Here is a 13,781-nt window from a genome sequence, read left to right on the forward strand (position 1 = left end):
TCCATGATGTCAAACTATTATTTTGACTAAACAGTAGAAAAACAAAGATCACTCAGTCACTCACACATTCTCAATGAAAAAGGGTTTTATCAGCTACGGAAATCCATTCATCAAGTCTATTCATAGCTGACAGCCCGGGAGGTTATGAAAGGAGTCTCAACTGGAGCATACTGAGGTCCCAGTCTCATCTCCTCTTATCTAATTACACTGCCGTACTCCTCATACATATAAATCCACCAAATGTCATTTCACAGTGACTGCTCTCGTCACGCTGGAGATTTAGATTGAAATGAGATAAAGTACACAAGCTAGGTAGCTTAAAATAGGATCTCTTTATTGAATCCATACACAATAATGTCAGTTTGTGTATTATGGTTTATGGCTAAGGCTTATTTTCCATTTTACACACTTGTAGTTGGGTACCAACCAAAAAAAAATCTATAACATGTTGATCCATACTCAGGTCCATAACACCACTGGCCTCTAAATACTCAGTTCTGCAGTTGTCACATACAATGTGTGGCATATTTGACAAATAAGTGTGATTCTTTTTCCAACAGAAACATATCACTAGTTGTTAACTACATATTTATGTACTTCTATCACCACAGCTGATGTTAGATGAGGATGTCACACTTTCATACTACCTGTTTAGACAAAACTATGTCAGGAAATATGTTTTGTTTAGTCGGATATTTACAAGTAGTTGTGACGAGTCTGTAAGTGTGTGTGGACACGGAAATGTCCAGGGAGGTCAGACAGGGTTATTTTGGCTTGGAGTTGCATGTCCTAAAGTCCTAAGGCATACTGCATTGTGGGGTGAGAAGTCCAGTCCTTGTGGATCACAACGGCCTCACTTGAATGATGTTAACCTCCGTGGAATCTCCCGCCCTGGAGGTCACATCCAGCTGGTGGCAGTCTTCGCTGGTAATGATGAAGACGATGGAGGAGGAGCTGAAGGTCACCCTCTTCTTGGGTCGGTCCCTGCTGCTGCACGCCCTGGACATGACGATCGGTCGGATGGGGCGCTCGACCGGAGTGAGGGGGCGCTCTTTGAAGCTGCGCTGCAGCCAAGAGAGCCGCGAACAGAGCAGCTGCAGCAGACAGCGGCGGAACTGTAAGAGGATGAGGTGGCGGAGAAGCAGAGGGAAGAGATAAAAGGATGGTATTTAAGTCAGGGATTAAAAAGCACCCTTCCCTCACTCATTTATCTGCAAACACACAAACCTCTGAGGATGCCAGCAAGACGAATGTGAGTGACAATTTCACTCCTACACACAGTACATATTAAGTACATATAAGTACATTTTTTTCATTCTCAATTAATGTGCAGATTATTTTCAAAATTAATCATTTTGATCAGGGGGTTTCAAAATCTGAGACTGTGGGCCTCCTCTCAGACAAAGCTTCCCCCTTTAGGTTAAGTGCTTGGTTTCTACACCAAAGACATCAAAAAAGTTTGTCCAAAGACAATGTCTGACCTTTGGAAAAACAGTAAAATCCCCCCAAAACTTCTGTATCTTTGGACTATCTCTTTGACCAAATCACACACATTTAGGTGATTCTATGTGACTAATGTCATTTTTCACTTCTATTGACAGAACTTCCCCCGAAACTGTTTGGAGTCCGCCTGAGGACGGTCATGGTTTGAATTACTTTGGTAGTTATTCCTCTTTTATTTTGTAGTCCCTGTCCTCCCTCTTGTTTCTGTTGCTTCACTTCCTGTCTTTGTATGCCTGCCCTTTTGATTTGTGATTAGCCTCGCCTGCCCATTATTAGTTCAGTTTGCGTTCCCTTTTTCAGTTGTCAGGTTGTCTGTGTCTGCTCCCCACTGTTCCCGTTTTTATTCTGGATCCTTTTTTTTGGTGGTTTTTGGACTCTCATTACGATTACTATGTTTGACTGCTGAGTTTGTTTTTTCCTGAAATCTAGGTTTCCCTGAAATTTTAATAAGCTGCAGGTAGAAATGAGGAGGGCAAGGCAACACAAAAAGTAACAAAAGGTGGCAGAAGATTTCAGGGAGAGAGAAATCGCAAGAAACAAACCAGGATTAAAACATTTTTAATTAAAATAATTTTTAGAAGAGTTATAGGATACTCACATATTTCTATTGCAAATATAAAAAATACTCCTGCTTTTTTACTCAAGCCACAAATTGAGGCACAAATTGAGGCAGCACAAGAAGAGAACAAACCATCAACCCTATTTGAGAAGCTATTGATTTGTCCTATCTGTCCATATTAAATTCTGAGTTCGGCTGTGGTCACTGGAGGGGAAAAAATCGACTGAACACACATGAGGCAGCCAGTCAGAACTCACCAGCCAAACATACAATATGTTCTAGACAGCAGCAAAATCTGAGCTGAGACATGATGATTAAACCTTTTAACTCACACCACCCTCACCGGCTGCACAGAGCAAGGAAGGAACACTGTTAGAGATGTCCCATTATTTGAACATGTTAAAGCTGACCCAGAATTGAAAGCTCCTTTCTGCAAACATAAAAAAAAGTTCTTCACTGCATTTTTCAAATCTATCATTTGCAGAACTGCAGGACTACAAACCTTTCTGCTCATGAACACGTAGATGAGGGGGTTGTAGGCTGTGCTGGACTTGGCAAAGAACGAGGGGATGATGGCCACTGTGGGAGAGACCATGCTCTTCCTGCCGAAGGCCTCCATCATGGACACGACAGCGTAGGGCGTCCAACACAACAGGAAGCAGGAGATCATCAGGAAAAACATGACGGCGACCTTCTTCTCGTACCGCAAGATCTTGATAATCTGAACCGTCTGGAGGTCCTGGATGGAGCGCAGCTACAAAAAAAAACAGGAGAGAGAAAGTTGTCGTCATGAGGGCGATGCTGGTCTAACATTTAGACAGTGTTGCTGGTTTGGATCAAAGTCTGTGGTTTAACTGGGCAGTCCCAAGTTTGACAATTTGAGTGTCTGCATGTGAAAAGTAGGAATAAATCAGTGTTTCCATGATTTTTTTTACCAGGAAAATCTGTTGAAGTCCAACATATTTCAATTTCTCTTGTAATAATATCTGTGATGACAGTGCTCCACAGTTTTGGAGGCTTAAATTTCCCAGTGGCCTGTGAAGTCCTCATGAGGGATTTCAGCTAAATCTATCCTGAGTGGGACAAACTCGTCAAAGCACATTACGGCTTTAAGTTGAGTCGCACACCACCAACTATGCCCCTGATTTTGGTGAAACTGCATCATATTTTATAGAGAAAATGTTTTCTGGTTTTCCCTCTGATGTCCTCCAGCTGCTCTGCGTCAACTCCCTGTGATTTCCCAGTGGACAGAAAGCTTTACAGTACGTTAACTGCCAGCTTAACTGCTGCTAACTGCCTTCAGCTGCTCAGCTCTGAACACCAGAGCCAAGGAGTTTGGCCAGACAGTCGTGAATCTCGGACTGGCTTTTCAGTGAATGGTGAGAGCTTCATGAAACATAAGGCTGACACACAGACGCTGAGCTGGGCTTCTTGCTTTTAGACTAGTAAGCAGTACTAGCTGTCTTGGTAAGTCCTGTGTTGCTGCACATGCTTGACATTTGACTGTGTTAGCAAAATTGCCATCTCGCAAATTTTTGACGAGTAATGAAATTTATGTAACAAACAAAGAATGATGTATTCTTCTCAGGTTGTCTCTTCTTTATTTTACAAGAAAAAAGCAAAGGTTGGAGAAAATTAAAAAAAACATTATTTTTAGTAGGAGAAAAGAGGAAATAGACAACATTTTGCTTCACCTTATCAGTACAAAGTAAATGTTCATTGCACTGTTTATTATCTATAGAATAATGACAGCATCTGTCTTTAGATTGGTTCCCCATAAGCAACGCTTTCATCTGCCTGCCACAAAGCAGGATTTTTCGCAGGTAAATGTCTCCATTTTAGACTACATGAATGAACAAACTCGGGCTTTTTCTCCCAGTGTTTTCCTCTAGCATTCCTCCCCCACCTCCACCCCGACACCAACCCCTGCTGCTGGAGTGCTGCAGTTTTTTTTTTAACTGCAGCTAAGTCTTCAACAACAACTGAGAACTTTGCAGTGTGGTAGCAGGGGAGGACAAACCCAGAGGAACCATACTGCTGAACAGGAACTAGGACACTAGCACACTAGACAAGAAAAATGATATCCTTGTAATTTGCACATTGTCTAATTGTCACTAAAGAAGAAGTTGAAGAAAATATAAATTCTCCCTTTCCACGTGCTATTTACTATGGAGATACTGTTAAAGCATGACTATGTAACTTTGGCTGAGCAGCAGCTGCTGTGGCTGCAAATAACAACAGTCCTTTTTCACAGCAGCCATTTTGACATGAAATAGGACGGTAAACACAGGTGTTACCAATGATAGTAATTAAGGGTCCATGTCCAATGTCACAACATTTATTTCTGTCCAGAGTTGCATTCAATTTTTTGCCAAGATCTTGTATTGATGATTTGGAAAGTGAGGCTGCTGCGTTAAGTCTTCTTCAGCACATCCCAAAGATTCTCAGTGGGGTGGGGGTCTGGACTCTGTGGTGGTCAATCCATGCGTGAAAATGATGTCTCACGCTCTTTCACAATTTGAGCCTGGTGAATCCTGGCATCGTCATCTTGGAATATATCCGTGCCATCAGGGAAGAAAAAAGACATTGATGGAAAAACCCGGTCATTCAGTATATTCAGGTAGCCCCCACAGGCTTTTACAGTAGGCACTAGACATGATGAGTGCATCACTTCATCCGCCTCTCTTCTTACCCTGATGCCCTCATCACTCTGGAACAGGGTAAATCTGGACTCATCAGACCACATTACCTTTATCCATTGCTCCAGAGTCCAATCTTTATGCTCCTTAGCAAACTGAAGCCTTTTTTTTACCAATTAGCCTCACTGATAAGTGATTTTATTAAGGCTACACAGCTGTTTAGCACTAATCCCTTGAGTTCTCTTCACATTGTGCGTGTGGAAATGCTCTTACTTTCACTTTTAAACACAGACGTGAGTTCAACTGTTGATTTTTTTTATGATCTGATTTCACCTAACATTTAAGTGATCTCCGATCACGATCATTCAAGGTTTCCTCCTCAGAGATAATGGTTCACCACTATCCATCCAGGTTTTAATAATGCGTTGGACAGTTCTTAACCCAATTTTAGCAGTTTCAGCAATCTCCTTATTTATTTTCCACGACCACAGGATACGTCTTCTGACATTATTGTTTAAGAAATGAGAAGAAACTCACTGTATCAGTTAGGGTTAAATAACTTGACAGCTGAAACATATTAAGCCTAAAAATACTGATATGGTACTTACATTGAAGTGAGAAACATAAATCAAATTACTTGTATGTAAGAAGGAGACTGTGTGGGTTATTTTTCTCAAAAATGAGATAATATTGCTTCAGATCATTAAGAAATGTAGCTTTGGCAAAACAGGGAGACACCTGGCATTGACAAGGTTTCTATTTAGGGCTATACAGCTGCATCTAAGTGTACATTATACAGCATTATGGCTATAATCTTGGTAATAGCTGACAACTCATGAAAACAGCATTGTAATACCTCAATAATAGACTCAGTGACTGACACTATAGATTAAATTATACCCTTCAGCAAAAGTGATGAGATAATAGAGCAAATGGCAATTTCCTAGACTCCCTCAAGACAGCAGCTGACTGAATCACTGCAAGCCTCTATTTTTATTCATGAATCTACAGTCTGTTTTTATTTATGTTCTACATTTCTTATACAATCTGTCTCCATGTTAATGTTCTACTGTTTTCCAGGTTTTCACATGTCTACAGTGAGATTTTCTGGCTTTGCCAAAGCAGGATAACTGCTTTGATATCGAGGCAAAAATACTCTGTAGGGTTCAGAGTACTTCTCTTTGAAGATTTTCACAGCGTCTCCCAAAACGCTGTGACGTGTGATGAGTCCTCCCAGGTCTCTGAGGTGTTCGGGGAGTTTTGTGGAGTTGGAGCTTGGGGGAGCTCTGAGGACATAGCAGCTCACACTTCATTCAAGGCTGTGAATACTTAACGAAGGAAGGATAGCGGCTGCACCAAACTGTGATGCAGACAGACATCTGGGTCATTTTATTTGAATTGCATAGATTTTTTTCCTCATTTATACATTTGCTTATATACTATCCTGTTCATACACTTGAGCGGTCATCTGCTCCATGGTACAAACAGATGAAGACGGCACATGTCCTGTCACGTATAAAGAGTGTTTCTGCAGGAACCATTCATGTGACTGCTTAATTCTCAACCTGCCAGCTGATTCACATGACATACATTACCAGGCTGTCCTCTGCTACTGATGACATCAGTGCCACTTAAGGGTGCCCTTCTAAAAGGCTTGGTACGGGCACAATAAGCTTTCCAATGATTTCCACTGTACAGGACAAGCCCTGAAGGCACCGAGGCGTATTATGATAATGTAACCCGTAATGAAAGACAAGTGAAAGGCAGCACTTGGCCAGTGAGGGTCAAGGAGCTTCTTTTCATTAAAATGAAAATCCAGAAGAGCCTGAAAAGTCTGCCCCGACTTTGTCCGAAAGCAATCATGTCCAGAATATATTCATCATACTTCTAATACATCTCTAATTAGAAAAGGCAAGATTTTCAGAGAAAAATGTACGTGTGTTGGCTGTTAAAAAACAATCATAGTTATAACATTTGAAAAGGTTGAAATACTGCATTAGCTGAAGTTTTAGTTGTTAAGTGGCAGCTAAAATAGAGGTACTGAGAGAAGTTGAAATGGCAGTTAAAACGGAAGAGCAGAAGGAAGATAAATTTTCAGTTTCAGTGTAACTAGTGGATGAAATTGAAGTGTCAACTTACCTAACCGCGAGTGATGTTGAAGTGAAAGTGCTGAAACGGGTTGAAATGTAAGTTGGAATATAGGTGATAAATTTACCTGGGAGTCAGCTGGCACTGGTAGTTGACGTGTTGAAGTGTCAATTTAAGTGTAAATTGAGTGACATTGAAGTGTAAGCACTGAAAGCATTCAGAGTAAACTGTGTATGAACAATGGTAGTTATGAATCTAAAAGTAGAGAGGTAGTTTTTTGCTACTTTAAGGTGAAGACCTGAAACCTGAAACGGTTTGAAACATCACTCAAATTGTACATCCTTAAAGCAGTTGAACTCCTGCTTTAAGATTAAGAGATGAAAGCTGTTGAACTGTCAGTAGAAGAGCAAAAAAAGTGAACAAGTTTGAACTGTCAGTTGATGTCTAATCAATGAAAGCAGTTGAATCGTCAGGAAGGATGGGTAGGTACTTGTTATAAGTAACACGCAAGTAAAAAAAGTATTTTTTTTAAAGGAACAAGTACTTTTCATCTTCCTACTTTTTAAAATCTACTTCTACTCTTTACTCAAGTATATTTTTGATCCAGTAATCTGCTTTTTACTTAGCTACATTTGCCATTTATACCATCATACTTTCATTACAACTAGTCTGCTCTAAATACGGGGAATGCACCACCTGTCTTTTGGCCGTGTTCAATAATCAATCCACCACTGATTGTCAGAAGAAGAGAAAGAGATGAAAGCAGATAAAATGCTTGTTGACATGTACACAAGTGGTAAAAATATTTGAAATATTGGTTGAAAGTCAGGTACTGAAGACAGTTCAAGTATGTGCACCGTAAGCAGTTGAAATGTCAGTTGTATTATGATATGAAAGTTGTCAGGTTGAGCGTCACATTCAGGTGCACTGTAAATAATATAATGCTCTTTCTTTTGCATCTGTATAAGCAGCTTGTCTTTTTTAGTTGGGGGAAGCATAATTGTCAGTTTCTACAGTCATCTTGTTTCTTTCCCAGATATTGGTCTCAATATTTGCCTCCATTCACAGGTCTATGTAATTCATTCTGTTTATTAGTCTAACTCATTCATTATTTACTAATTATGCTAACAACTGAACAGAAAAAGCTCATGACTTACCATCTGCACTGTATAGAGGATGTTTCCGTAGCAGTAGATCATGATGCCCACGGGCACGAAGAAACAGGCCAAGAGGAAGAAGAGGATGAAGGAGGCATCGTTGGGGTCCTTAGACGCCCAGTCCAGGGAGCAGCCCAGCTGGTGGATCTCTAAGGTGTAGCGGTTCCACCCTAGCAGAGGAGCCCCCGTCCAGGCCAGGGAGTACAGCCAGATGTGGCCGATGGCCCGCCACGCCCAGGGGAAGTCCACTACCTGCGCATGGACCACCCGGATGTAGCGCTCATAGGCCAGGGCAGACAGAGTCATGATGGAAACTATGCCTGGCAGGGGGAGGGAGACAAATAGCCACATTGAGTAATGCAAAGCACTCACTGCAGGATCTGGGTCAGCGGCTACTCAGCATCTCTTTGGACTGAACAAGTTTCATCATAATTTTGTACAAACAGAATTCTGAACAGCTTGCCGCTGAAAATCACATTCAAGCATTTTGTTGCGGATCCTTGAAAACTCACAGACAGAGACTCTTTACTCCCACACAAACACACACACACATCTCTAAGACCTGCATCTGCAGTGGTACAGCCTATCTTTACAACACAAACTGAAGGGGTTTGGAACTAATGATGTGGATTTATGCACCTTACATTCAAATATTTGTAGTTTTGTGGCTCTTTTCTTCATCTCGTGCATCATTTGTTCCCACTTTTACTGTGTACTGCATCTAAATCAAACACCACATCTGCCTGCAAGAGTCATGGTCCAATATCTAAAATTGATTCTGTATCTTTTTAGTCAATACACATGACGTAACCTATATATCTGTCCAATTACATACTCCAATACCCTTTTCGTTTGCAATTCACACATCTCTTGATTAATGGGAGCAACACAAGAAATGTGCCACTGAACAGACCCATAAATTATAAACAGTCTACAGTGACTTGTTCCAGGTTGTGCACTCAGCTTGAGGCACAGCTACCCAGCCAGCTAGGATTTCAGTAGGACGGACGTGCATTGACAAAACTGCCAGGGCTTATTGCTGCAGCCGCTGCGTGTCGGGCACGCTGACACCAACCTCCTCTGAGTAATGCACATGATAAGGAGGAGAGATGACAGCATGCTCGCGTACAGAGGACTAGAGGACACAGATAGTGCCACAGCATTTATTTTTGCGCGCTTCAATTTTTATGTTACAACCTGTGTCAGTAGGGAGCTATTCATTGTACTCACTTTACTGGACGCACATGAAGCCAGGCTGGTGCACGATAACACTACAATTAAAAGTCTGTGATACGATATTTATCATGATACTAAAAAAAGAAAATAAAACCTTGAAAAAATGTATTTTATTATTAAATAAAGTGTAGTAAATATGTTGAATCCCTTTTTGATATGCAATCTGTGATTGAAGTAAATTGTTTCCCCACAGACCTGAAGCTTGCCTGCAAGCTGCAGGGACAATGAACAGGAGTGAAAGACAAATGCAAAATTATAGTTTGACAACAACAAGCCACAAGGAGACTTACACTGTAAGCTGATCAGCTGTTTATAACTGCTGATTGTCTGTCAATTACTAATTATTAATGATTTGTTACTCATTCAGCAAGCATTCTGCATTAATTTGAACAACAATAAATGTGAAAAGAGCAAATAGAAACAGACATGCCGTCATGGTCATTTTATGATTTAGTATAAAAAACATTTGCTATATTTCTCCTTTAACATAAAGTCCTTCTGAATTCCTTCTTTAATAAAATAAAATAAAAGTATCCACCCATTGTCTTTGGCAGTGACTGCTTATATTATGTATGTACAACTGCAAAGCAAAAACAATGCAGCAGTTAGTGTCAGTTTATAAATTAAAAAAAAAAAATTTTTAAACACAAAACACCTAATATAACAGAAGATATCTATAGACAGTCTGATACAGTATAGAGTATACATGTTTTTATTGCAATATTGTGATATTTAATACACTGTTATATCCCTACTCTGCAGATTTCCTGATCACGTCATTGCTAATATGACCTTGGGGTTTCACATGAAAAATACCACCCACTGTGTGCATTTCCAGCTGCTGAGCTGTACAGTGAACGCCTAGGGGGAGGGGCATGTGAGTTCTCAGGATGTGACTGTAATTGAAATCTCCATTATCTGCCAGGTTAGCCCTGCCCATCTGAGTGTGGGCCAAAGCAGCAGGACACCGCATCCTCTCAGCTCAATGTCATTACACTGATGAAGAAAAGGACTAATCTTGCATTAAAATATGAACCATAAATCAGAACGTTAACACCAACTTTGATGTGAAATCCTCGTCTGGGATATATTTACAATGCAAACCACATGAACAAAGTGCCAACTGTGGTGCCACATGACAGAGGCAGGCAAACGTGTTCCTTAGCTCATGTGCAAAGAAGCCAATGTTAATTAAAGGACAATAAGATTACAGTAGAAGAGGGCAGCTATCTGTCCAGTGCATCTCTGTGCTTACTTTGCTGATAAAGCAGCAAAAGGCTTGAGGGTTTACTCTCTAATGAGCTCGTTATCGCACATCCATCCTCCTGACCTATAATTCCTACAGGAGTGGAACCTGGAGAATGACCCTGAGTGTTCATTCACACTTCACCACTGAACACACAGTGATGCCGGTAAGAACCAGACAAACATGTTTCAGTAAAATGGAAGCTGTAGGCGCAATGGAGGAGACAGAAAGATTCTTCTGCATGCAGCAGTAAACTGCAGAAGATGCTCACTTTACATAAAAAACACATTTGGATAACTACAGAAAACAGAAGTAAGGCTCGACTGAAACTGGATATCTGGGGAAGATACCAATATCATATACTGACATATCAGTGGATATATATTAAAGATAATAGAGCTGCAATGATTAATCGAGTATTAATCAACTATTAAAATAACTGCCAACTATTTTGATAAATGAGTAATCATTTTGAGTCACTTTTTAATTAAAAATGTCTAAAATCTCTCATTTCATCTTCTCAAAATTTGAATCTGTGTTTTTGTGTTATGGACAAAAAAAGACTTTTGAAGACATTGTCTTGGGCTTTGGGAAACACTGGTTGACATTTTTCACCATTTGCTTCAATTTTATGGACAAAACTAATAACACAGAATATGAGGAATATAAAATATAAACATATTTTTTTGCACACATCCTGCAAAACGTATGTAATGTGATATGTTACAGTTTAACAATAAACTTGAAGGTCCAACATCATATCAGGGCACTGAAACTTTAAACTTTCACTTGCATTTTTAATGATTATAAAAAAAACTCACTAAAGCACAGCATATGTATATATTCTTCCTGAAATATGAAAAAATGATCAATCATACACAGAATGGTTCCTATAAAGCTAACAAATTAAAAAACATTATGTTCTGTTAAAAAACTTTGCATATAGGTGCATATCAGACATAAGGACTAGCATAGCCAATAGGTCAATATCATGGATCGGTAGGCTCTAGATTCAAGGTCGTTAGATTTTACTGCAGCTCGTCATGGAGGGAGACTAAAGGGGCTTTCAGCTGTTTTTGACCCACTCTGTACATTAACCATCCGCAAATCAAGTGAGGAAGTGTGCACAGGAGAAGAACAGAAAAAATATGCTAATCTTTTACCTATATTTACATTTATTTATCATTTATTTTACCAGGAAGGTCCCACTGAGATATAATATCTCGTCTGCCAGCAAGACCCGGTCAAGATGGGCAGCAAAAAAAAAAAAAAAAAAAAAAAAAAAAAAAAGAAAGAAAGAAAGAAAGAACGAAAAAAGAAAAGGGTTCGTATAAAAGTACAGACAGCAGATACAAAACATTTATATAGATATAGAAATTATTTCTATGTGGAACATCCTTGTTTAATATGTTGTATTGTAATCTATGCCACGATGAGCTCATCGCTGCCTTGTAAATATTTACATGACATCTTGCTGCATTTTTCCATTTTGTGAATTATGTCAGAATCACATTTTAGTTTATTCCTGTAGTGAGAAACGAATAATTAAGGGAAACGGTGTTACAGAGTTTAACGTATTCCTCTTGAACAATTTAACAGAGAGTTCGTGTGATTATATTCATAAATGGGAAATAAAGGCAAGTATTGTTTTTGGTTTTTTTTATTTCTCTCACCAAATAAGCTGTTGCTGAAACCGTCCCAGATGCATGTCGCCTGGCTCCAGATCCATCCGCCTTTGACGCACGAGGCGAAGGTAAAGTTTATTCCGATGACAGAAACCAGAAAATCGCTCAAACTTATGTTGACCAGTAGCAGGTTGGTTGGCGTCCGGAGCCTCTTGAATTTACAATAGAGTATGATGACAACCACGTTATTACAGAAGCCGAATACTCCGATAGTGCCGATGGTAAAAGCGAGAAGTTTGTAGGTGCCAACTGCAAATAAATAGTGTTCAGCACTTCTCTCGGTTCTGGTTTCGTTGGCAGGATTCATTGCGTGAATAAAAACTTGGTTTCCAGCATCGTGCTGCTGCGCGTCCTCCACACCAGAGACCGTGTGAGCCGCACGCTGCGCGTCCATCAGCTCCCCGCGCCGCTCATTCAAACCAACCACAGACAACTGCTGTGTGATGAAAGTGGGTCAATGTACCACTGTAACACCAGACAGTCTGCAAACCTCACATTTCCGCTCGTACTTACAAAGTAAAATCGTTTTTGACCCACATATTTGGCTACAAACACGGGGCTTATTGTACGATATTTAACGCTGCATCTGACAAACACATAAAGGCTGCATTTAAGAACAACGTTACTAAAGCGTCCTTTGATATATAAAAAGTATACATGAACAGGTGATGCAGCATTTCACTTATATTTCATGTTGTGTAGACTTAAATATTTCCCACTTTTATTTTGAAATCAAAGTGTCCAGATGATCTCCTGTCTTACTGTGACTAACCGAGGGAGAGTTGATGTAGCCTTCAATTCAGTAATCAGTGTTGTAATGAAATAATTTATTTATACTTCCACATCAAGGTAGTATAGCACATATACACCCACCAACAATATAAACGCAATACTTTTATTTTTGTTCCCATTTTTCATGAGTTCAGTAAACACTGACAAAGAAAAGCAGACATTCACATTAAAGGAGCTAGAGCCAGCAAATGTGTGACATTTTTACTTGAAAAATGAATGAAAAAATTAACCAATTATCAAAATAGTGACATCAAAACTATTTTTTTTTCCTATATTCTAATTGATTAAAGTGAATTGTTACTGTTCCGGTGCCTCTTTTCTTTTAGTCACACATTCTCCTGTCCTTTCAGCTGCCTTCCTAAAAATGGATTATCACTGAGGTCAGAACTGTGTACTCTGTGTAGGCAGGAGCATCATCACATCCACCTGTAAAGGTTCCCATGAGTATCACCTGTGCTGCAGGTGAAAAACAGGCATCTGTGGAAAGAAACAGATGTTTAGTATTTATTTTTTTCAGCACATTTTCTTTATGTGTGCTCCTGCATGTGCATGCGGGGTGCAAAACTTACTTTTTTGTCCAGAAGCCAAATTCTAACAGCCACTCAGTAGATCACTGTTGATTTTTTTGGCCGGTGACTGAAACAAATCAACCAGCCACTTCACGAGCATAGTGACTGGTGCCAATTTTGTGCTCTATGTGCATGACGGTGATAGGAAATCTTTTTCAGTTGTATTCCAATGTGTCCAGTGACCTAATAACCTAAAATTAATGTAATCTGTAGTCACAAATGCACCTTGACATTCATTTCAATAAAACACATATAAAAGAGGTAACATGTACTCAACAAAACATTTTTGCTGATCTATGACTTCTTC

The 13,781-nt window shown here is 39.8% G+C and overlaps 1 protein-coding gene across 1 annotated transcript; it reads right to left on the reverse strand.

The window, feature by feature from the left end:
• Positions 1 to 313: 313 nt before the first annotated feature.
• opn3 (opsin 3) lies at positions 314 to 12,536 on the reverse strand. Its single transcript, XM_084736379.1, has 4 exons — positions 12,102 to 12,536; positions 7,947 to 8,266; positions 2,565 to 2,816; positions 314 to 1,115 (listed from the first exon to the last, which is right to left on the reverse strand). The coding sequence occupies exons 1-4, from the start codon at positions 12,505 to 12,507 to the stop codon at positions 843 to 845; spliced, it is 1,251 nt and encodes a 416-aa protein (XP_084592505.1). The 5' UTR covers positions 12,508 to 12,536; the 3' UTR covers positions 314 to 842.
• Positions 12,537 to 13,781: the final 1,245 nt, after the last annotated feature.

This window comes from Lutjanus erythropterus, chromosome 14, assembly GCF_056507025.1.
Source record: "Lutjanus erythropterus isolate fLutEry1 chromosome 14, fLutEry1.hap2, whole genome shotgun sequence".
Lineage (NCBI taxonomy): Eukaryota > Metazoa > Chordata > Actinopteri > Lutjaniformes > Lutjanidae > Lutjanus > Lutjanus erythropterus.

Bases quoted from the DNA above. Each gene is read 5' to 3' on its own strand.
- opn3 (XM_084736379.1), bottom strand. From the start codon at position 12,507: ATGGACGCGCAGCGTGCGGCTCACACGGTCTCTGGTGTGGAGGACGCG. The intron at 8,267-12,101 runs GTGAGAGAAATA...TCCCCCTGCCAG, and splicing joins TTTCAGCAACAGCTTATTTG to GCATAGTTTCCATCATGACT. The intron at 1,116-2,564 runs GTTTGTAGTCCT...ATCCTCTTACAG, and splicing joins ACGTGTTCATGAGCAGAAAG to TTCCGCCGCTGTCTGCTGCA.